The sequence below is a fragment of the Colletotrichum godetiae genome (assembly GCF_030913485.1).
Source record: "Colletotrichum godetiae strain CBS 193.32 chromosome Unknown BDP55scaffold_42, whole genome shotgun sequence".
Classification (NCBI taxonomy): domain Eukaryota; kingdom Fungi; phylum Ascomycota; class Sordariomycetes; order Glomerellales; family Glomerellaceae; genus Colletotrichum; species Colletotrichum godetiae.
In genome coordinates, this window is record NW_026851290.1 from 191,636 (window position 1) to 214,998 (window position 23,363).

The 23,363-nt window shown below is 52.1% G+C and overlaps 6 protein-coding genes across 6 annotated transcripts; 4 read left to right on the forward strand and 2 right to left on the reverse strand.

Moving 5' to 3' along the window:
• Positions 1-214: 214 nt before the first annotated feature.
• BDP55DRAFT_521909 (CRAL-TRIO domain-containing protein) lies at positions 215-1,650 on the forward strand (the record flags this gene model as incomplete). The annotated part of the gene is made up of 2 exons (XM_060567779.1): positions 215-843; positions 915-1,650. Coding segments are annotated over 2 exons (1,365 nt in total), but the record flags the coding sequence as incomplete, so codon positions are not given.
• Positions 1,651-5,354: 3,704 nt separating this feature from the next.
• Positions 5,355-8,516, forward strand: BDP55DRAFT_281437 (uncharacterized protein). Its single transcript, XM_060566476.1, has 3 exons — positions 5,355-6,991; positions 7,042-7,421; positions 7,476-8,516. The coding sequence occupies exons 1-3, from the start codon at positions 5,815-5,817 to the stop codon at positions 8,421-8,423; spliced, it is 2,505 nt and encodes an 834-aa protein (XP_060425953.1). The 5' UTR covers positions 5,355-5,814; the 3' UTR covers positions 8,424-8,516.
• Positions 8,517-11,274: 2,758 nt separating this feature from the next.
• BDP55DRAFT_674655 (uncharacterized protein) lies at positions 11,275-11,678 on the reverse strand. The gene is made up of 2 exons (XM_060575674.1): positions 11,358-11,678; positions 11,275-11,297 (listed from the first exon to the last, which is right to left on the reverse strand). Exon 1 carries the CDS (start codon positions 11,571-11,573, stop codon positions 11,358-11,360), a length of 216 nt encoding a protein of 71 aa, XP_060425954.1. The 5' UTR covers positions 11,574-11,678; the 3' UTR covers positions 11,275-11,297.
• A 1,419-nt stretch (positions 11,679-13,097) lies between these two features.
• On the forward strand, positions 13,098-14,184 carry BDP55DRAFT_281487 (uncharacterized protein). The gene is made up of 2 exons (XM_060566477.1): positions 13,098-13,821; positions 13,890-14,184. Exons 1-2 carry the CDS (start codon positions 13,205-13,207, stop codon positions 14,035-14,037), a joined length of 765 nt encoding a protein of 254 aa, XP_060425955.1. The 5' UTR covers positions 13,098-13,204; the 3' UTR covers positions 14,038-14,184.
• Positions 14,185-15,543: 1,359 nt separating this feature from the next.
• BDP55DRAFT_731843 (uncharacterized protein) lies at positions 15,544-15,752 on the reverse strand (the record flags this gene model as incomplete). Its single annotated transcript, XM_060579872.1, has 2 exons — positions 15,544-15,648; positions 15,702-15,752. 2 exons carry the CDS (start codon positions 15,750-15,752, stop codon positions 15,544-15,546), a joined length of 156 nt encoding a protein of 51 aa, XP_060425956.1.
• A 4,070-nt stretch (positions 15,753-19,822) lies between these two features.
• On the forward strand, positions 19,823-21,134 carry BDP55DRAFT_696480 (DHHC zinc finger protein; the record flags this gene model as incomplete). The annotated part of the gene is made up of 3 exons (XM_060577579.1): positions 19,823-19,937; positions 19,990-20,430; positions 20,479-21,134. 3 exons carry the CDS (start codon positions 19,823-19,825, stop codon positions 21,132-21,134), a joined length of 1,212 nt encoding a protein of 403 aa, XP_060425957.1.
• Positions 21,135-23,363: the final 2,229 nt, after the last annotated feature.

Here is a 23,363-nt window from a genome sequence, read left to right on the forward strand (position 1 = left end):
TGACGCGACTTTGCAGCAAGAGGGGCTGGGGCAGAAAAACCGACCTGAACTTTTTTTTTCCTATCATCTTATTTTTCCGAACGAAAAGACGCCAGCCAGGAGCTGTCACTCTCGGAAATTTCACCCTTCACTTCCCACACTCATTCCTTGACACCCTCTCAGTTTCACTTTCACTCTCAGACTCATCTCACTCACGGATTTTCCTGATCCCATCATGTCTGCCCAGACCACCGACACGCCCGTCGCGGCACCTGCCCCAGCTGTTGCTGCTGAGGCCCAGCCGGCCACCGCTGCACCTGCCGCGGAGCCGACTTCGGCTGACGCTCCCGCGCCCGCCGCCGTTGCTGCTGCCGTCACCCCTGAGGTCAAGCAGGAGCAGAAGACTGAGGAGCCCGCTGCCGCTGCTCAGAAGACGGAGGAGAAGGCTGATGAGAAGGCCGCCGCTCCTGCTGCCGAGAAGCCCGTCGAGAAGGTCCAGACTCCCCTGTCTTCGCTCTTTGAGAAGCTTCCCGCCATCTTGACCGAGGCCAAGCATAACGAGATGTGGGGTGTGCAGCTCTCCGACGACACCCACGTTCCCACCACCGTCGTCTTGCAAAAGTTCCTTCGCGCCAACGACGAAGATGTCTCCAAGGCTGCTGACCAGCTCCAGAAGGCTTTGATCTGGCGTCGTGACACTAACCCTGGCAAGCTTCTTGATGAGGTCACTTTCGATGGAAAGAAGTTTGGTGATCTCGGCTATGTCACCACCCACAAGGACGCCCAGGGCAAGGAGATGATCATCACTTGGAACATCTACGGAGCTGTCAAGGACAAGAAGGCCACCTTTGGCAACGTCGATGAGTGAGTAACAACCCAAGCAAATGAGAATTTCAGTATCGCATAAATAGAATTCGACTGACACATCTACATAGGTTCATCAAGTGGCGCGCTGCCCTTATGGAGCTCAGCGTCCGCAAGCTTAACCTCGACAAGGTCCAGACCGCCATCTCTGATGGCGGCGAGGACCCCTACCAGATGATCCAGGTTCACGACTACCTCAACGTCAGCTTCCTCCGCATGGATCCCGCTGTCAAGGCCGCTTCCTCAGAGACCATTAGAATCTTCGCCATGGCCTACCCTGAGCTTCTCGTCCACAAGTACTTCGTCAATATCCCCGCTCTCATGGGCTGGGTCTTCAAGGCGATGAAGGTCTTCCTCGCTCCCAAGACCATCGCCAAGTTCCACCCTCTCGGCTATGGTAACGAGTTGGGTGGAGAGCTCCCGGCCTACAAGGACTCGCTCCCCAAGGAGTACGGCGGAAACGCTGAGGGCATCAAGACCACCGGCCAGACCGTCAAGCTCACAGAGGCTGAGGCCCCTGTCGAAAAGCCCGCGGCTGATGCTATTCCTGCCCCCGCCGTCGCCGCGCCTGTTGCGACTGAGGCCCAGCCTACCGTCGAGGCTCCCTCCGCTGTCTCCGCTGAGACCAAGGCGGTTGAGACTACCCCTCCTGCGGTTGCCGTCAGCGAGCCCGCCGTCGCTTCTGAGCCCGTCAATGCTGCTCCTGCGGCTGCTGCTGCTGAGGCTGAGAAGACGGAGGTTCCAACCGTTGCCGACTTGAGCATCAATGACAAGACTCAGGCCAAGGAGGAGACCAAGACCGCAGCCGCCTAAGGAATAATTTTAGGGCTTGCATGGTTTGATTCTCTATTCGTGGCTTTTTTTCCTTTTGTTACATGCCTTTGAATCTGTGGGCTGGACCTTGGTTGGTTTCGCGGGAACATGAGAATGATGTTGTCGCAGGAGATCCATCGGGTTTACAGGCATTCAGGATTGGCTCAATCCTTTCTCAAGAGAGAAAGAGAGGGGGCAGAGTCCGGACTTTGCCCACTGCATTTTCTCTTTGCGTTCATGCCATAATACCCTTCTAGTGTGTGTTTGTGGCGTTGTCAATTCGAATCCAATTTTCTCGATCGAAGACGGAAAGGAAATAGGGTCAGAACAGAGAGGCTAGCAGGAAAGGATGGGAACGTCTCCTCTTTAATACCTAGGTTAGGAAGAAGAATAAAATCGAATTCGACATTTCAAACCCACTGGAACCTTGAGTATGTGAGAATGTGCCAAACTGACTCGAAGAGAGGAGAGCCCCATACAGAGTGAAACTGTACTGCATTTCTTTGCCCTTCTGCTGCTTCTTCCTCCCATATTTGGCGGTCTGCCGGCCGAGCGCATGGATATCCTCAGAGGGTGTTGTGCCCGCCGGGTGGTTTGCGCACCCACCTGCCTTGTTCGACCCGCATCCCGGGGGGATAAGCAGCGGTAGTAGAGTAGCGGCACCCTCACATATTTACCCGATTAAGCATCGTTATATATCGTGATTTTCTCGAGTTGTTACTCGTTAGTGTGTAGGAGTTTCACGGGCTTTGGCCACTGTGGGCTCGAGCGGGATGTTCTTCTCTCAAGTAGGCGATGAGTTGCACACAACCTGTCCCCGTAACCATAACTCCTGTATCAAAGGTGGCGCGTGTCACTTGGATGGTGTCATCTCAGTGAAATCAACCGGGGGAGGTTATTTCTATGCTAGTCACCAATTGCCGGAGTTTGGAGGAATGACTTACAACCGACTTCTCATGGATTCAATCGGCAATGATCTCTTCTCAGTGACTGCATCTTGAGCCTATACTGGAAGTTGAGTATCTGATCTCATTCCTGCTGTCAGCTTCAGCGTCAATCAAGGTCGTGAGAGGTTCATGTCATGCAAGTTCGTGCGGTTTAGATAATAACTTCACAAGTGTCCAAACATACAACTAATTCATGTTCGCAAAGCGAGGCTGCTGGCGTTCGGGATGTTCGTAGCAATTTGATGGCCACAACTCTCGGACACCTGTGGGAGCATACCTGAGGCTCTGTAGATTGAAGCCTGAGTGCCACCAAGTGACCGATCTGGACGAGCGGCTGTGGAAAGAGGCGCATGACTGATTTCGAATACAGCGCAATTTTGAAGACAATCATTAGATACCGTGTCCAGACCTTGTGCTGGTACTGTTGTAGGCATTGTTATCTCTGCTTCGTGATGTTTTCTCGTAGACAGCTAATGAGGGCATCACTACTTACACCGATTCTCAATTCGGCACGAAACAAGTAAGTGGTTTTCAAATAGCTCAATACGCCATGTTTGAACATTTGCTTTCTCGTTATCTGTGAGCGATGATGGTTTTGGTGTCTGGTCTTTCAAGTGTGCTGGACTACAGCGGATGTTTCAAACCCCGACGTTGGCCCCGACGTTGAATGGAAGAAGAACTGACTTCCTCCAGGAAGAGATTCTTAAAAATGACAATCGAGGCATTTGGTCGCTCATATAAGTTTCTTCTTGGCTGTCTGCAGTCATGATGGTTATTTTGGGCTACTTATCCAGATGGAACAGTCTCAAGTGCGACTTGATTCGGAAATCATTCCATGCCAACTTCACCATTTGAGCGTGCCACCCAGATTTCATGAAGATGAACTTAGCCGGATGCCAGTCAAAGTCGCAGCTTCATCGTTGAGAGTTGTCATAAGTGGCAGTCATCAGTAGAAATCACAGACTAGACAGATGTCGTTGTATGTTGGTCGAGTTATGTCTTGTGAGTAGAGTCGAAGTTGATCAATATCAGGAGCTGTTTGCTTGCTGCCCCCAATCGAGCCGAACCCACATGGATGACCCAATACGGCGAGTGGTCGAGACGAGGAGGAGGATGCAGGTAAGGTGTGGTGTTGCCCATCATGCCTGTATCGGGGCGAGGCTCAGCGCAGCAGCACGGCGGTGGCGCCAGCGATTGAGGCAAAACGCAGGAGGTGGTCTGAGAAGATACAAGCAACGCAACCAGATGACACTTGAACCTTTGATTCTCAATGACACGAGGGTCATCCAGAGCCTCGATTTTGCAAACCCTTTATTCAATGAACTGGTTGCTGGAGGTTGTGAGATTTCGATGAAGCTGACTTTTGGTCTTTCGGCTTATCCGGCCGTGTAGTTGACTCGAGCGTAAGTCAGCGATGAAGGATCCGATGTTCAGGGTGTATGTACAAGTGGAGGAGAGAGGCAAAGACGAGGGTGAGAGAAAGAGAATAGGACAGGATAGATGGAGAAGAGAGGACACACACAGTCCCGCGTACGCACACGCAACGCAACACGGACCAGGGTTGTGTTTACCTTTAGAGGTTCCCCAGCCCAAAACGAACGAGGCCCGAAGAGAGGCCAGGCCACGCCCATCCATATCCAGAGACTGACTGAATCTCCGTGTTCTTACTCTCCTCTCACTGTCATTTTCCCTCTCCCGTCTAAACCACTTTCCCTCCTCATAGTCTCGGTGTATGTGTGCATGTCTCACGTACACACTCTCTGATATTGCTATTTACTAAATACACACAAGACTGGCGCCAGTCGAGACCGGTCAAAGTCAGACAAGAGACGCCCAACCTAAGTAGATGTGAAGGAGCGCGGCGTCCGACCCAACACACCAAGGCAAGCCTTCCCGCCCTGGTTCTTTCACAAGGTACAAAGGTCAGCAAGGCCCCGTTCCTCCACATCATCCCGAAGCACCTCTCTCGCCTCTTGCTCCCGTCTTTCCCGACTCTATCGTTTTCCCTCTCTTTCCCAACTCCTGCGCGCGTGAGCCCTCAACCACATCTTTTCCGACTTCAAGCCTGTACTATTCGGTTCGAGATCTTTTATTCCTTTTCTGGGTTGACTTTTGCAATTCAGTCAGTCCTATCGCCCTCTATCTCCGCAAACGGTGCAGGGAAGAATAACCAAAGCCGAAACCTAACGAACCTATCCGTTGAGTACTCAGAGCTAGGCGGGCGAGGCAAGCGGCAAGTTAAGCAAAGCAAAAGCAAGCAGCCCCAGACCGATACAGCAAGCAAATCCATCAATCAACGACCACCGGTCAACCACCTCGATCCATCCATCAAATCAACCAAATTCAGTCGCGTCCCCACTCCCCGCGCTCTGTCCTCAACACGACACTGGATAACCTGACGGGACGGAAGCTCCCTCAAAAGTCGTTCTTCTCAACCCATCACATCCCGCCATCCGCACCGATTCCTCCTTTCACCTACTTCCTTACCGCAGGTACCCCCCCCTACATTACCTTAGACTCCGTGTCTTTGTCTCATCCCTCCATCTCACCCTACCTTACCTCACTTCACTCCACTCCACATCAACTCCTGTTCTCGGGCTTATCACCGCTCACTCAGCCTTCAACGCTACCACATCTCACGCGCGCTCTTACCAGAAATTGAACCGCGCTTACTTACAGCAATATCGAAAATCCATCACGGAATTTCCAGCAAACCACGATCAACCAATTGTTCAACAGAGACTTCGGACCTCGGGGACATTTTTTGACTTTACCAAATTTTATTTGGTTTCCCTTGTTCCCTCATCTTTCCCCCTTTTTACACTCCCTCCGCTTGCTACTCGGCTGAAAGCGCGCTTTGGTTTGCTACGGCACAGAGTACCTCGTCTGCCAAATACCCTCGGAAACTACCTCTACCTTATTGCCACTCAATGCCCGGCCGGTAAGGTGAGAGCTAAGAGGCAGCGAACGAGCCAATTCTGCGTGCCTGGGGAGACGGTTTCCGCACACACCCCGGTCTAATCCCTCTCCTTGGCCTTTTTCGTGTCTGGAACTTCTCTGGACCTCCCACCCCCCCAACTTTCTTCCCACCTCGCAACACACGCACACTCTATTTTGGAACGCGTCGCATCTCCCCTCTACCGACCTCCAAACACGACTTAAACCACGCAAAAGTTCAAAATCGCGTCGAGACTGGGTATTTTCGCCCAATATGTCTCTCCTACATAGCGAAAGCGCCTTGCTGTCCGCTCTCGCTACTGATTCATCGTCCAACATCGCGTCTTCAAGCTCCACGCCTCCCACCAGCATATCCGATGTTGCTAGCCAGGCCTCGGAGGGCCCCAAACTAGACGACATCCCCATCATCCTCGAAACCGAAACCATTATTGAGACCGAAATCGAGGCTCAAATCGAAATCCCCGCGGCCGCTCTTCCGACTCCCGACCCTGCACCCGAAACACCCTCGGAACCCCAGCCTGCAGCGCGCCCACGTCGGTCTTGCTCAGGAAAGGGCGTATACAACCTCTCAAAACTTAGCGGCACGGCGAACCGTGGTCATCGCCGCTCCAAGGGCGACATTGTTGCTGCTGACCGGCGCCGGACCATTTCTGGCGAGACGCTTGTCGATGGCGAAGACAATGCGGACGAAGTGGCGCGTGTCGCCGGCAATCTCGTCCGCGACGGCATTGACGCGTTGAACCTCCAATGGTCTGTTGGTGCTCTCAAGACACCGCGTGCGAAGAAGACAACTACGGAAAAGGCGGCGACGTCGCGGATCACTCGTCACACGGCGCGTCTTATCGGCACCCCTGTCGAGACTCTTGCGACCAAAGTCTCCAATCTCGGCAAACGGAGTCGCAAAACCTTTGAGAAAAACATGTCCAAGATTCCCCGCGAATTGCGCCGCCTGCAAGACACCAAGGAGTTCACCGGCATTGACGAGAAGCCTGTCATCAGAACGGTCTGGTCTAATGGAAAGCTCGTGATCTTGGACGAAAATGGCAACATCCCCGCGCCACCGGCCAAGAGGGCCAAATCTGAGCCGCTCGAGACCAAGAAAGAGGAGGTAGAGGAGAAGACTGAGAAGGCTGCCGACGCCCCGTCCAAGAAGACGAAGCGCCACAAGAAATATCTCGATCGCGGACTGTATGCCGGCCAATCGGCTCCATCTGATTTGACCAAGGGTCTGTCGATACCTGAGCAGAGAAAGCTTGCGCAAACACCGGAGCTCAAGGATTACGGCCGCCCTAACAAGGCCCTGCCGTTGCCCATGTTTAATGGACTGCGCCTGCTGCTCAGCGGTCGCGATTTCAAGCTTCCTTTTGACGTCTGCAATCCTCTGCCGCCTGGCCAGCCGAAGCCCGACGATTTCCGCAAGATGACAAAGAGTTAGATACCTAACGCCTCTGGTTGACTCCCCTCACTGACCTTGATACAGATCGTTTCGTTGGCGATTCTCTGAGCCTGTGGAAGAAGACACCACATTTCATCGACCAATCCAAGTGCGTCTGCAAACCCGAGGATGGATGCAGCGAGGACTGCCAGAACCGAATCATGCTGTACGAGTGCGACGACAAGAACTGCAACGTGGGACGGGAAAACTGTACAAACCGCGCCTTTGCCGATCTCCAAGAGAGGAAAGCAGGTGGCGGCAAGTACCGCGTTGGTGTTGAGGTCATCAAGACGTCTGACCGTGGTTACGGCATTCGTGCGAATAGATGCTTCGCGCCGAACCAGATTGTCATGGAGTACACCGGCGAGATCATCACCGACGAAGAATGCAACAACCGCATGGAAACCAAGTACAAGGACAACAAGGTGGGTAAAGACTTAGCCGAATGTACCGCTCAGTAAAGCTAACCACAACACCAGTGCTACTATCTCATGAGCTTCGACCAGAACATGATTATCGACGCCACGACCGGTAGCATCGCTCGTTTCGTTAACCACTCGTGTGCTCCCAACTGCCGCATGATCAAGTGGATCGTGTCTGGCCAACCTAGAATGGCACTGTTCGCGGGGGACAAGCCCATTATGACGGGCGAGGAACTCACTTACGACTACAACTTCAGTCCGTTTAGCGATGAGAACGTCCAGACATGTCTCTGCGGCGCGCCGAACTGTCGAGGGATCTTAGGGCCTAAGCCTCAGGAAGTCAAACAGCCCAAGCCTCCCAAATCGACTATCAAGGCAGTGGTCAAGAGCGCCGTCAAGGCGAGCAAGAGAAAGATCGAGACGATGATTGGCGACGAAGAAGATGGTGGCTCCGCAAAGAAGCGCAAGATCAAGGCCGCCAAGGGCGTGAGACGATCACTATCTTCGACCGGCCTGCTCACCAAGGCTGCCTCCAAGGGTGCGGCCACGGTTAAGAGACGTGTGTCGGCCATGGCAATTCTCGGCGGCACTAGCAAGACGAGCACCCCGGTGAAAACGGCCAAGGCCGCAAAGGCGACTCCGGCGAAGGCAGCGGCGAAGAAGGCAACTCCGAAGAAGGCAACTCCGAAGAAGTACACGGCTCCCAACCCGGCGCGCAAAGCTACCACAGTCCGTAAGTCGGGCTCCGGAAAGATGCTCAAGACGTACGGAAAGGTTTCGCCTAAGAAGCTGAGCAGTCGTGCGCCGAGCATGACGATTGTGGCCGCGGGAGCAGAGAATGAGGAGGAGCTCACCCCGGAGAAGAGCAAGGCCCAAAAGCTTCACCGAAGTCTTAGCAAGGCATCTCGCAACGCACTGGAAGAGCTCTCACGCGGCTCCACCATCCGTCTCGTAAGCCCTGAGCTTGTGAGCCCCGGGGCCACGATCACAGCCCGGCAAGACTAGGTGAGCTAGTGGCGAAGTCTGGGCCACGTTGCATGAGGCATTTTATTATGCCTATCCATCATATTGAATCTTGACGTCGACAAACGAGGGCGGCACGGATGAGTTTGGCGTTGGCAAGGTGTTTTCGGTCATTCAACAGGCGAAACGGAGGCAAGGCATTGTACATTAAGGGAATCGAAGGGAAGGATGACATCGTACATGGGGAGAGACGAACGAAGAAGTGACGAAAGGGGAGAGGCGATGAGAGACCTGGACGTCAAGGGCTTCTGGACGGATGTCGGTCTCTGCCTCCGTTGGGCATTCACCCTTCTCCCCTGCGAAATCTGGCTGCATACGTTTTTTCGGAACTGGGGGACTTCATTGCCAGTTGCAGGGAGGGTCTAATCATTTTTTTTTATCTTTCCCCCCCTCAAATGGTGGTCAGCAGCAGCAGCTCTAGGCATATTTATTTTAACTGGCATGTTACAAATTTCTTCCGTCAAGGTGGCAGGGTCCTTCTTGTCATTGCCTCTTAAGTACACAGAAAGAGGGAATGGTTGGACCGAGGTGTACTTTCAACGGCAGCCAGTGGTTTCTTCTCGAACATATTGTGACTAGCGTGAGGTTGAATTTGTTCACCGAGCCTAGACCGCGAGGCGGCACGCGCTGGACGAGGTCAGAGGGAGGTGAGTGGGAGATGAGTGAGCTTTTCATCCGGGTACGGAGGTGAAGGAAATCGAGCAATGAGGCGAGTGATGGGGGGGACTGCTGCGAATGGTTTGATGGGCCAATCAATGAGCACAACCGTGGTAGGCTCGAGTATAGGGAGCTAACGCTCGCTGCATGGACCTTTTACGCCATCCCCGAGACCCCCAATTGGCCTCCCCTCCCTCCGCACATGGCAGGTCTCTGAGACTGCGAGATTCTGACCAAGGGTTGTGGGGTCCGGGGCTGTGCCGCGAACAGTTCCAGAAGCCTGCCTTAAGTGGATGGAAAATGCAACGTCGGGCGTAAGCGGGCTAGCGGCGCAGCAAACAGCAAACAAACAGCATTGAGAGAGAAGCCATTTTTAGGACGCCAGTTGTGCTTTGTGCTCCGGTTTTCGCGACAACGATTCATCCGTATGCTCGAGGTTGCAAGTTTCTCCTTTCTTTTTTCTTGACGATGCCGGTCGCACTTTTTCTTGATTTTCTCACTTGAGGATGAGAGGGACTCAGCCTAGGCGTCTTAGGGACGAGAAGCTTGGTTAGGCACGTTTCTGCCTCGTCGGGCGGCCCCCTACGGTTTCCTAAACATGGCTTGTTCTCTTTCTCTGCTTGTGTTTCTTTGCTCTTTGAGACCTCAGCTTACCAAGGTTGCTCTCTCGCATCCCTTTTCCATGAGGTGACTTGGCACTGGGCAGGTGTGGTAGGTAGGCGTGGCAGTCAGAAGTTCATCATCGCGCGCGACAAAGAACAGAGGTGTGGCGGACCGGGTCTTACTCCGACGGTAGCAACACTTGTGGCGTGGCTGGTGTGCTGGTGGAAGATATGATTACTCCGTAGGCAGCTGTGGCTAGTGTATCCGCACAGGTATGACGGGGCCGGGCGAAGTGGGTCCCATTCTGTCAATGGACGGGACCAAGGTAGAAGCAATGTGGGGCCGGGGGGGATGGATACCTGAAAGCCGGTGAAGCACCTTCGCCGAAGACAGACTTTCGTCGGCCGGTGTGTTCTTTCTTTTCTGTGTTGACTTTCCTCCACCGAACGTCGTAGAGTCAGGTAGGCTCGTGGTATGAATCTTCCATCCCTTCCCACCTGAAGGTAACCATTCATTCGCCATAAACGTTGAAGAGCCTCATGTCTGCAAATCAACCAACCAACCAAAAGCGCAACGTAACGTGCCTATTGTGGCACAGATTTCCAAATGTGCAAGAAATTTATACCCAATCACCATGATTCGTTCCAAAAAAGTCGCGGCCATTATTAGGAATGCTCAAGGGTCTCACAGCCACGCTGGCAGCTGCAACCCTCAATCACGCCTTCATCACCAAAATCCCAAATTTCTTGAGCCGCATCCCGTGACTTGAGCCTCCAACTACCCCTCCCTGTCTCTGCCATCGCACGCATTCTCTCATCCACCTGCCGCCCACCTTTGGGGAAGCATCCCTCCTTTTCGCAACAACATCAACGAGCCCACGCTACGTGTGGCGCGCTGGACCGTTTCAACCTCGACACTTCATTTTTCTCAATTCCGCGCCTGCGCACTTTCGCATGTGTGCTGCTGCGCAATCAGTACTTTTTAGCCCCTCAAGGCAACAACAACTGGAGCTAAGGGAACCTAAGCTTCGTCCAAAGTGGGGCCGAGTCATCGTCATCCCCTGGAAGCTTCATTCTCGCCCTCACTTGACAAAATCGCAAACTTACGTCGCCAAAAGACAAGGCAGCCGCTAGAAGTCACTAGCCAGCGCCAATGCCCACTTTTTGCTCTCACCGGATCAATTGGATTACATTTCCAAGTCGATTCTTACAAAACAAACCCTGATCTATTCGCTATGCTGAGTGCTCGCTCTGAAGCTAAGTCTATCGTAATTCTATGTTGTCTCGATGCCGAGGAGGGCTCGTTTTCCCTGCCCACTTCGTGCACGGTGCCGGGTTCTGAGTGGCCGTCCATGATCCGTGGCTGTGCCCGACCAGCGGCTGCCTTTCTTCCTCTCCTGTCCATCCTCTTTTGTGTCTTCCATCCTTGTGGTCCCTATGGCGGCACCTTTTCCCTTCTGCTGTTTGAGAGGTCTTGTCTGTCGTAGTCGCGACTGGTGGCGGTGAAGTTGAAGGACGAGATGTCCGAGGCGCCACACATGGGTGGGGCCCGCCATGTCAGGTCATGGTATGGCGAATGCCATCAAGTGTTCGTTGTCTACGAGGTCCCTGGTTAGTCTCTAGTAGACCTCTTGACGCAAGACATACTGGGACTTACTTATCGGCCAACGGGGACCTTGGTCTGCGTGACCGTGCAGTAACTGCACCGCGGGTGGTAGCAGGATGCGCAGTGTGTGTTGATCTTGCAGCTATGAGGTCCTGAGGAGCAGTTGTGCTGAGGGAGTCGATTAGCAATGCACAAAATCGAGTGATGGAAGACAATTTTGTTTGAACTTACGCAGTACCACACGTTGCTGACGGTGTACTTGGTCATGATGGGCCTGGAAAAGCGAAGAGAGTATTGAAGTTGAGTTGAGGTGGTCTACCAGAAGTCTAGTATAGAGGCAGTTGGTTCTGATGTGTTTGCGTCTGGGTTGATGGGATGTTTCGTTTCGTCTTGCTTGGAGGGATCACATTAAGTTTTATAATCTTCATCATCGCACTCATTGTTCCAATATCTCCATGTGGAATTGGAAAAGCCTACGGAGAGCAGACGCGCGAGTGCGCATTTCCTCTTTCCGGGTCGTAACCTCGGTGAGTGTCAAGCATCTTTGTGGTTTGTACGCTTTTTCGCGTAGAAAAGATCAATGGAGCTGGGGCTGTGGCGTGGCCTCCCCCCGTTTCCTCGGTGTACATACACTTTCATGAACCCCCCTTCCACGCCAATGATTTTCCAAGTTGGCCTCGTCCCGAAGAAAGCCCACCTCTGTTTGACTCTTCCGGGGCTGCCTTGTTATGTAAAAAAGGCCGTTCTGTTATTACAACTAAGGTACATACAATCCTGCGCCACCCCTTGGTTTCGTCAGTACGGGAAAACTTGACCGAGATTTACCTGTTTGTCAATGTTACCCCCTCGAGCTACGCAGACTTGAACGCCCTGTCTTACAGACCGAGGACTTTCAATTCATGAATGTGCCCCTGCTGTTCCTCGAAGTCGGTCTTGACAATGTTCTACAGTACCTACCATCGAGTCACCGGATGAAGGCGCCTCGAGTCAAGATGTCATCGAACGTCCATTACTGGCTACAGAGTGCAATGCTATTAGGCAAATTCGACATATCATACTGGCGGCATCGCCCGGTCGAGCGTAGAGTGCTGCGCAAGCAATGTTTCGTTACATGACGTCAAGTTTCTACACGGAAGGGCGGCCGGTTTGGCGAATCACCACGAGCCACACTCTACAGTCACAAAAGTCTTGTTCTTTCAAGGTCTCGTTCGCAATTACAAGCCCACTGCTGGGCCGATCACTGCCTAAGCTACAATCATATCAATTCTATCTATCTGCTTGGTATCTGTCGCAACCCCCCCCCCCGCGCGCGTCTCCTAGGCTTTAGGAACAATCCTGCAGACACTCTCATCCAAGGTGAATCACACCCGCTCATTGACCGACACGCTGGCGGATGACGCTGGTCTGGCAACCGTGGCAGCGTTGATGTCTACAGTTGGGACAGAATACGTCAAGCTGAATGTTCCACGGGCCATTGGTGGTACAATGATCCTAAGGGCAAAGCATGTTAGTCGGACGATGCCATGTAAAAGGCAATATGAGCTGGGATGGGGCTATCACTCACGCAATACCAGACCATGACGTCGACGTACTGCCTCTTGCTGCTAGAACCAGAACTGCTACCGTGAGATTTTCCGTGGGAGCCGCCGTGGCTCTTGGAGCTTGAACTCTTGGGGTGACCCATTGCTGGTGTTGATGTTTGATGTGATAGGAAGAGGTGATTGAAGATTTGGAGAGCGATGAGAGTGATGAGAGCGTGCTATAGCGGTCCTTAAAGAAGTCTATGAAAGCTGTTGCTGGTGCCGATATCGAGAGACGACTTCAAGTTTCTGCCAGCGAGCGTAGACGTTTCTTTTATCTCTTTTGATTTCCGTCCTCATCCTCAGAGGCATTTTGGAATGGACCTGCGCAGGTGCGCAGTTTCCTCTGTATTTCCTCAGTCAAGAGTCATTATTGCAGCTGAGCAAAATTGGAAATCCTCGATATCCTCTTCCTCAACGGCTTCCTCCGTGAGGCTTGGCTCTTGCGCCACCTCTCCCGGTAACAATTTCATATTGGTCCTCTTCCTCACTACCAATCATGACCAAGGTGGCCTCACATGCCTCTTTTTTCCTCACGTATTTCCTCATTTTCCTCCGGTGTTTAATCAACGTATGACAACAGGCACCGATTCCTCGCAAAGACATTGGTCTCACTTTATGTTCCAAGAAGATAGCAAATGTCGTTCGTTCGGTGATGCATTTGTTGCTGCCGCAGGTCTTTTTCTTTTGCACTCGGTGTCGGGGGCGGCCCTTGTGCCTCCCATGTGGCGTCACTGCCGCCTCCGACGTCGCCCTTCCCGGTCTCCCGGTAAAAAGGGCACTTTCATCCTTCAGGGCGGTTGGACCGTTGTTTATGTTGTGCATGATGGTCGCATGGCGGACCATCACGACAGCTCCCGCGGCCGCGGGGTGGGAGACCAACGCAGGCGCGAGGCGCAACGTCCGCCACGAGGCACCCCGGCACCAATTCGAATGTAGTAACTCTTACCCCCTAACCAGGGACTTTTTTGCCTGTGGATGAGAGAGCCTAACTCGATTGCAGCACCCCCTCTATCTTTCTTCAAGTTGTCCACGCACACTCACACGAGGCGAACCACCTAGTACCGAGACGCTGCTGCAGCTTCCCACCCAACATATCCCGCCTTTCATCCAACGCCCTTCTCCGGCTCATACCCTCATTAAGCCCATAGCCCCGGAGGCCGGGAGCTAATTGAGTCTACAGGGCTTTCGTGGATCTTCCTAGACCGCATATTGGGCCACATGCAGGTCCTTCCATGTGATTTCAAGGTTGCTGCGAGGTTTGATGTGACGACGTGCCTGAACGAGGCCTCATCACGTCCCGTCATCCGAGAACGAATCATGTCGTTGGAGTTGAAGAGCTTGTCGGGCATTGGCTGCTTTACGAGAGTGCCTTGAGGTGGACCTTGAGAGTTTGTGGTGGCCCATCGCACATGCTCGAATTGGATGTTTACTGTAGGAGGTCATGAGGTATTCATACATCATAATGTCAAAGGGAGACAAAAGACTTTTGGCATTGGGTTATCATTGGTTTGCAAGATACGACTGGCGGCATTCTGGCTTTCTCTCAAGGATGCCTCGAGCGAGTGGCTGTTCATGTTCTCGGGCAAATTACATGATGCTATCCGTCCTTGTTTCTATAGAGATCACGCCAATGGATGGTGAACAATTTCAACAGTCTTACGGCTCGCTGGTTGTAGGCAACTTATGTGGCATGTGAAAATTCCATGTGAAGCTCGGAGAAGGCCGGTTGATGACGAACAGCAACGTTACTCGATGCTCAGGAAAGGCGCTGCGTGGGCTTACACCGGGTCATAGTCTAGTCTCATCCGCGAATGCGACGTATTTCTAGTGCCCAAATTACGAATTACCAAAAGCAAAAGGTGTCATGGCTACTTTGTCTCTTCATTGTCTGTAGCTTTGCGGAATTGTTTTTGTTTGCGACTTGTGACTGTGATGAGATTGTGTGGAGTCGGGCTTCGCCACACTGGGTCGACTTACACACTCCAATCGGCATTGTTCACTTCCTATTTGACACTGAATTCCGTAATTAATGATCTTACATGGCTCAAAAGAAAAAAAGATTCTAAACTTTCAAAAGGCTGGGTAACGTTGCAAAGCAAAAATGAGATGAGTCCATTGAGGATGAGTCGTGAGACTTCTAGTCTATCTAGCAAATGACTTGCGTCTTAGACCCTCTAATACATATATAATCGTCCAATGAAACGACAGTAGTGAGCAAGGAAACTATAACTCGTAACCGCTCAAGATCCTTAACAAATGAAATCAAGATAGTAAAGAAAGCTCCAATCACATAGTCGACCCCTTCTTGGCCCCTAGCGGGAGTCGCATGCATGCCATGTGACTCAGGCAAGAGACTAAAAAGAACGACGCATGGAACCGGCCAATGAGAAATAAAAGAGATCTGAGCGAGTAGGATCGAATTGTGAACTTCGAACCAACTCCATCCACCCTGAACATGCAACTCCGCGTGGGCGGAACTGGATGCCACCCCAGAAAACATCCCTGCTGCTTCCCGCATCGTGCCGGGTGCATGACCAGGAGGGGTCAAGGTACTTTCGAATGATTGTGTGCGCCGTAGTTAGTTGAGGTTGTCGAATTTGCCGCTGCTGTGATTTCGCCGGTATAGAACAACGATGAAGCGTCGGCGAAGACGGCTATCGCACTCTGGTAGTCTGAACCGGGCAACGGCTGCAACGAATGTTGTGGCATGCCGGGCAGTAGTCGATTCTCGTGGTCATTCCAGAGTCACCGCAAATGCACTGTTAAATGTTAGTTGTTGAGTTGAAGGAGTAATGGCTCAATATTGGCTTACGCATGTCCAGACCTGGACGTAAGTCTTGGATGATGGCTTAGATGAGGGCATTGTGATAGATTGAGTCTTGGTGCAAAGAGATCAGAGAGAAGAGTGGTAGATTCTTAGACGAGTATAACTAGCAGATGCTCGAAAGGAAGCTGAAGGCGCTGGTGGTGTAAATCCAAGCCATACTTGAACCTCAGGAGCCCATCTCTTATATACGCGAAACCTCAAGGCCAACCTCCATATCACTTAGTTTGTATCGTCCGCATAGTCCCATTGTCATCACAATCGAAGGCAGTGTCAAAAGAAAGCCTGGCCGAGGCGATGGAAATGTTGGCCAACTAGGTCTCAAGCCACGTAACGAGGGTCACTAGATCGTCGTTCACGGGGTGCCTTAAACGGAGGCACCGCCGGCGTGAATGAGTCCTCTTGTGGATACTCCTGTTGTCAACCGGTGCCCATCGTGGCTGTTCCAGAAGGCATCCTGCTTGCCTCGGAAGAAGTTGGAATTCCACACTCCATAACGCGACCTCAAATGCTACCACTGCGCCTTCCAGTTAAGCCGCCTCTAGGCTGATAATTGGTATGTAACCTCTGCCCTAATAGGTCCCGTACAGGCGTTTCAGTTTCCGGAGCGGTGGTTCGACCGATGTCACGGTATGTTTAGGTAGATAAGAGTACGGTAGGTGGTCTGGGACAAAATTAGCCTAGACATTTTTCGAGCAGATACCCACCAGTGACGAGGAGAAGGGGAGAATATGACTCCTTTTGTCTCGCGCCGAAAGTACGGGGAAGGGCGGCAGAGCAACGCCATGGGTTAGGAAATGGGTGGAAGCCGTCTGAATCCCCAATGTGAAGCGGATGTGCGGCTCTACTACAACGGAGGAGGCTCTGCTATGCGGCTCTGCGGCTTTTGTCGGTATCTGAAGGAGTTAGTTGACTAGGGTGGACCCGAGGACTGCTCTATGTGTGTTGCACAAAGGGCGAGGGGGAAGTTGCCCTGATACAGGCAAATTCTCACCGAATAACCAGGCACCCATCTCCCCCTACCTGAAACTCAAGGCTTTCAAAGGCTGATTCCAGAGTGAGCAGAGCCGCATGGTACGTATGCCCAAGATGGACCTTGGGCTGCGATTTGGCCTCGACGTTCGAGATGGAGTCACACTCGTTCCAGTTGTAGCTATACTCCATCGACCCAGGCATCAGACGCAGCCTTTACTCCCACAGGTGCGCGTACGTGATGCGTATGCGGTGCGTATGCGGCCAAGACGAGAGTGAAAACCGGTACTTAGAGGAACCAAGGGAGAGGTGTCTGTCGGACCACGGTCAGGCCTGATGTGAGATGCGAACCATTGATAGGCAGCAGTCCTGTCGAGAGTGAACAAAAGAGGCGTCGGATTGTGCTCTGAAGCGAGGTGCGACACGTGAGGGGAGAGTCTCCATGCAGTATTGCGTAAGCAGCCGGAGGTCTTGTCTCAATGGAGGAACTGGACCTGCATATTGATAACTGTGTCACGTGATTCTCCTAGAGATCTGCCGTTGTTCAGAGTCGTTTGGTTTGAAAACGAAGCTGCAGAGTAACCTGAAATACATTTGGGGAAAGCAGGTCGTAGAAACCTCCGTCGTGGATCTGATTCCGAGTCAGTCCTTGGTTGAGGTTTGGCTGGTGATGTTGGAAGATTAAGAAGATAGAAACGAACCTAGGAACAAACAGTAGTACAACGGCGGATTAAGTCTACTGTTGTAATGGTAGGTGTAGAACGTAGTTGTAACAATACTCCGACCTATCAGTTGAGTGTACTACACCGTCCAAAACTTACACTGCATACTCGTATTATGGATATTGTCGGTGGGAAAGATGCAGCCTTCTATTCATGCTTCTTATTCGCCGAAATCGCTCCTTCGTCCTCCGACTGGTGCGATCGAATCGTGGGGATCGAAATAGCTAAGACGTATTCAAGTCGAATCGTGCCAATGAGGGTATTCATACGTTGGGCGTATGTGCGACAGTCCATTCAGGTGTTGTTGTGTCAGCCGTCAAGAGATCCATTCCAGCGACGACGGACGGAGAACAGAGGTGAAGAACGGGGGTAGTCGAGCTTCTTATATAAAACTATGGTAATGCGGCTCTTTTGGCCGGCTGACCACACGAATGCTACATGCGGTCCTCAGGATAGCATCAGGTCCTGGTAGTGCAAGCCTAGGCAGAGTCCTACATTAATCAACTTTCCTGGACAGGTCATGCGTCGTCTGTGAGGGGCCATCGGCACATGTGCCGCACAGCCTGATAATCTGCGGACCTTGTCCTTGAAGTCGAGGAAAGAGATGCGGGATCTCCAAGGCAGGCCTCGATGTGGCTGGCTGTCGGACCAAAGCAGGGATAGCGTGGTAGATTGAGCTCGATGTGCATGTAAGGTAGGTGATGTGTGAGAGGCTGTGAACAAGAAGATCTCAAGTACATGATCCCAACACCATGTTTTGAGGCTCAATGCCGGATACCCATCAAGAAGTAATAGGGCTAGTTCTGATAGCGGCGTGATGGAGGGATGATCTCAGGATAGTCGTAAGATCTTGATGGCCTGATCCTCCAGGATGTAGATTACCTTGAGTAGGAGAGCAGTCAGCACTGGGCTGTCGTATTGAAAGTGTGAAAGCCTGCCTGCCATCGTGTTGCTTGTGAAGAGAAGTGTTTTGTAATTGTTCTCTGGAAGAAGTAGTGTCCCGCGTCGGTGTGTGTTATTGCAGTTTTGCCTGCCCCTTGGTGGTGGTGGCGGCCTTAGAGGTTGCCAACTAAACTCTCGCGGATTGTACATATAATTAATCGTCGAAAAGGTCCAACAGATATTGGAAAAAAGAGGTCACCTCCCGGCGGGGGCTACATCTCTGGTGCCCATGCTAGGATTCGAACTCGGGTACTAGCTAAGCCTGTCGTGGAGTAGGCCGGTTGGCGTTTTGGTTGTTGACCTTCAACCACTTTACCACCCAGCCAGTTTGACCTGACCCGTCGACCTAGACGGGCGCCTCCTGGCTGGTGAAAGGAATGGACTTGGAGGGGTATATAAAGGCTCTCCCGCTGGTCCTGAGCTTATTCCGTTTGGTGTCGAAAATTCTCGTTATCGGGCGTGGCAGCCTAGTATGCCGGGCGTCAGGGCGTAGCATTTTCTACTCCACCCACGCTCGACTGAAGATCTGATCGCTTTGGTACAAGTGTCTGGAAAGGCTATAACATAAAGGGAAATCACAAAGATGAATTGAACCGCGAACGGAGTCTCTCTTTGGACTGGAGGTGAAAGATGTAGTTCTTGATGATTACCAATGAGCCGTCAGCTGATGAACAAAATCGCCATAGCTGAAACATCTACAAGCCACGGTGCCGCGTAATGCCTAGCGAATCAAATAGAAAGCAGTCTCGTGTTCTGATACGCAGTGCAAATCGTTCATTGGAACTTGAAAGACATTGTTGTCGTAGGATGAATCAGCATGCCCACTCATCTGGAGGCTTCGTTGGCCTTGAGTGAACCAAGATGAAGGCGCAGCACCGATCGGAGACGGAGTATCGGACGAACCACGGACTGCAGGTTACCCATGAAGTTTCCGCGGGATGTTTTCCTCGGGAAAGAAAAGGGTTGTGTCTCGCAGCTGAGAGGCCACTTTGTCCATTGGATGATATGAAGCTTGAGTGATCGACATTTTGCAGTGAAGAAAGAACATGGTGAAGGGAAACCCGCAAGGAGTGGAGGCTGGCCGGATGCTGTAGGGCTGAAGCCGCTGTTCCCGTTATTGATCCACTTCAGCATAACAAGTCCATTGTTCCGCGCATGTTCTGCAGCGCGTCTCTCCCGCCCCTGTCTTCCCTGTACCCGCTATTCTTCGGCCCTGTGTAAATTGACGGTGGAGGTGCAATGACACCCAGCTGCATCTCTGCACGCACCTCGAAGCGCCCAGAACTTGTCCGTCGTCCCGGCACTAATTTCCGGAAAGAACGACGACCATCTCTGATCTTGCGCATCTGCGCAATCGTCGCATCGTCTGGCGAGGCTCTATAGCCCGTCGCTCGCAACTTCCACGCTCTCTTTGGCTCATTTAATTTGTCCTCATTCTTGTTTCCATGTGCCGGAAATGAATGCGCCGTTGCAATGTCGCAAGCCACCAGCACGAAATGTGCCTCGCGATGGGTGACGCGCATCATCCCCCTCATCATCACTGGCACGAGCGGCTATGCTACCTACGTGGTCGTGGCCTATCTAGGCGGTGAGTTGATCCACTTGTATGACTTCTTCACTCTGCTAACCTTGCGTCGCAGTCGACTACCTGTATAGAACCAGGGGTGAGCACGGCGCCGCAATTTCGACAATCACCCTCTACCTCTTTTTCTACCTCCTCACGATCGCCGCCTACCTACGAACGTTCCTGGAGATCAAAGCAGACCCTGGCTTGGTACCGCTCGGCCCACAAGCTCAACATGCACTTAGAGAAGCGAACAAGAAGGGTAGGCGGAGAAAGGAGGGAGACTTGGAAAGCCAGCCGTACTACACTGGTCCCGATCAGGACCCGGACAGCCCCGGCTTGGAGGGATTCTATAGCAAGGATGTCTTCGTTTGCGAAAGTGACGGACGGCCGAAATGGTGCTCCGAGTGCCGCAACTGGAAACCCGATAGAGCTCATCATTCGAGCGAGGTTGAGCGATGCGTACGAAAGATGGACCACTATTGTCCCTGGGTCGGCGGCATGGTATCGGAGACCTGTGAGTTGATACGATCTGCGGCACGGGCTTTATACTGACAGAATGTAGCCTTCAAGTTCTTTGCTCAGTTCACCTTCTATTGCGCCATATATTGCTCAGTTGCATTGGGCCAGACGGCCTACTGTCTGGCTTTGCAGGTGCGCGAAGGGTCTGTAGACGGGAGAACGATCTCAGGCGTCGCCATCGCCGGTTTCTTTGGACTCTTCACCTTTCTTATGACTGCGACTTCTTGGCGCTTTATTCTACTTAATATTACCAACATCGATGCCCTTCGCAAGTCATGGGTTCATCAACTAGCAATCAGAGTACCCAATGGCACTCGGCCAGGAAGTAGCTACGGCACGATCACATACCCACTACCAAAATATCCCCAAGGGATACCTACCTCCTCGGACGCCACTGTCGACAGCGAGGCCCCTCGCGACCGACTAGCTACGCGCACGTTTGCCATCATCAGGACCGAACCGGATGAAAATCCGTGGGATCTCGGGTACGCCAGAAACTGGACGTCCATTATGGGGTACTCTTTGATCGACTGGCTTTTGCCCATACGCAGGTCCCCGTGCGCCAATCACGATAGCATGGAGAGTGACTACGAGATGGGCCCGTTGATACAGACGCTCAGAGAACGACACGGTTTGCCTGACCCTAACCGTACATCTAGCGGAATGGAGATGCATGAGCTGAGAGACATCGATCGTTGACCGAGGTTCAATTATATCGAACGTCCTTGCACATTTCGGCGCTAATAGGGGGTTGGGCAATGCAAAGGGGGCCGGCGTTTTATTTTGGTTTATATACCAACATTCACACACCTACACGCATACGTAACTAACGTTAAGCCTTCTTATGTAGTAATTAATTCATTATACGGATAAATCGGGCAGACCAGCTCATACACATTGTCAGAATATTCCACCTACTCAGGACTTTCTGATGGGCCTAGTTGCATGGTTAGATTTAGGAGCATCCGGACGACTGGGGTTCCAGCATCCACCTCATGGGCCTAGAGTGGTATACCTTACCTAGGTTCCGGGCGAGACCATCATCTCCTCGGACCTATCGACCTTAAAGATCCACCGGACCAATGGCGCGACCACCGAACGGCGGCGGAAACGGTGGGGCTGATCCGATGTCCTGTAGCTCACCTGATCTCAGGACATCATGAACTCACTACCCGGTACACTCTGCCACATACGACCATACCCATTGGAAAACTCGGGATCCCGTCCGCTCTCCCATAGATAAGCCAATGAGGGCCGGATTAGTAGTTGGGTCGGTGACGACCAGCGAATACCTGGTGTTGTATGTTTTTTGACATTTTTGTCAAGCCATCGTGAACTGGCTATGGCTGCGATGAGTGACGATATTTTTGGCGGCCGCAGATCCATGGCGTTGTTTCAGTAAACGCTAATGGATAATGGAGCTTGTGATCAGGGGAGTGTTGCAATGAGTAAGAAGCTATTCAAAATCTCGGGCTGTTGTCATCGACGGAGAAAAATTAAATAATGAGAGAGAAATTGCTATTCTTCGTGTATCATGCCATATCCGTATCCGCGCGGCATTACGAAAACTCGTAACTCCAGACTGCCTGCCAATCTTCTGCTTTCCATGCTATTGCAGTTCTGTTATCCTGCATTAAAATGAACCCCATATCCCGATATCCATGAGCCGACAGTGGGAAGTCATAATTCAATCTGGATCTGAACAATCGTCACACTTGATGTGACTACAGAATGCCCCATTGCACTTCATTCTGTCTTCGTCATCCGTTCCGCATAGTTCGCTATTGTTGTTCTCGTTACAGTCGCAGCACTTCCAAGATCCCTCGGGCATGGACTTTGTGCCGTTGGGAGGTAGCTCCGACGTGTCGGAATCGTTGCCGTCGTCTGACCTGGGGCAGAGGTGGTGAGTTAACGAGTGGGAGAAAAGGGCAGCTGGTTGGCTGGCTTAGCTTACATATTGTATGATTTCAATGTTCTGGGAGATACGAGAGCCACAAAGGTGCTTCAAGCACGCAGAGAATCCTGAACAAGTACTTTTCAAAGCTCACAGAGTATACTGGGTGCAGCTCAAGCGGAGTATGCAAGGCCAAGCATACGTGTATCGTGGGATATAGCTTGATGTCGAGGAATGAACTAAACACTTGGAGTCAAGGAAGGTAGAAGAAGATGGATAGATGAGAGTATTGAGATGCTTCGACACACCCTGTGATCCATAGCGACAGGTCTTCAGAATCGTTTTATACAAGATTCGATTTCTACCCTATTTAGAGAAACATTGGAGGCGGACGCCTGCCTTCCGTATCTTCATTGCAAGCACTCCAGTTTCAGATCAGAGAATCGGTTTAGATCGCTTTGTGCAGGTCTACCCATGGCCGAGATCCTCGGACGTGGCTCAGAAGGGCAATGATACATCCCCCCCAAACGAAACGTACCTAGAAGAAGGGTCTTGGCCCCCGTTCGTGGCTCAGAGACCGATGGGTGTGCTGGATCTTGCGTTCGTCGTTTTCTCGACTAGCACAGCATAGGGCTCCGAGACCACCCCCACCCGCTAAACCAGGAGAGTACATCTCAGCTCCGAGGGGTTTCCAAAAAGAACTTAGCAATGAGTCGTTCCTGACTGGTTGTCTGTAGGTAAAACATTGGTGAACATTCTTGGGCTGACGCCGGCGATGAGGTTACGCCTTCTACCCGCCGTAATGTCTTGAGCCGCACGGGATGACCGAGCTCTTGGAACTAGCAACATGGGGGCCGATCCTACGGCGGCGGGATAGGAGGGGGTCGTTTAAGGTGAATTTCCGACTTCATCCTGCCGGTACTTGGTTCCTTGCAACCAGTCAGCTAACATACCGCGATACCTCGGGAAGAGGACGAGATCGGGAGCCGACCCCAAAGATGACCATAGGGCCGTTAATGTGGCTTACCCGCAAG

Bases quoted from the DNA above. Each gene is read 5' to 3' on its own strand.
- BDP55DRAFT_281437 (XM_060566476.1), top strand. From the start codon at position 5,815: ATGTCTCTCCTACATAGCGAAAGCGCCTTGCTGTCCGCTCTCGCTACT. The intron at 6,992-7,041 runs GTTAGATACCTA...ACCTTGATACAG, and splicing joins TTTCCGCAAGATGACAAAGA to ATCGTTTCGTTGGCGATTCT. The intron at 7,422-7,475 runs GTGGGTAAAGAC...CCACAACACCAG, and splicing joins CCAAGTACAAGGACAACAAG to TGCTACTATCTCATGAGCTT.
- BDP55DRAFT_281487 (XM_060566477.1), top strand. From the start codon at position 13,205: ATGGACCTGCGCAGGTGCGCAGTTTCCTCTGTATTTCCTCAGTCAAGA. The intron at 13,822-13,889 runs GTAGTAACTCTT...ACTCGATTGCAG, and splicing joins ACCCCGGCACCAATTCGAAT to CACCCCCTCTATCTTTCTTC.
- BDP55DRAFT_674655 (XM_060575674.1), bottom strand. From the start codon at position 11,573: ATGACCAAGTACACCGTCAGCAACGTGTGGTACTGCGTAAGTTCAAAC.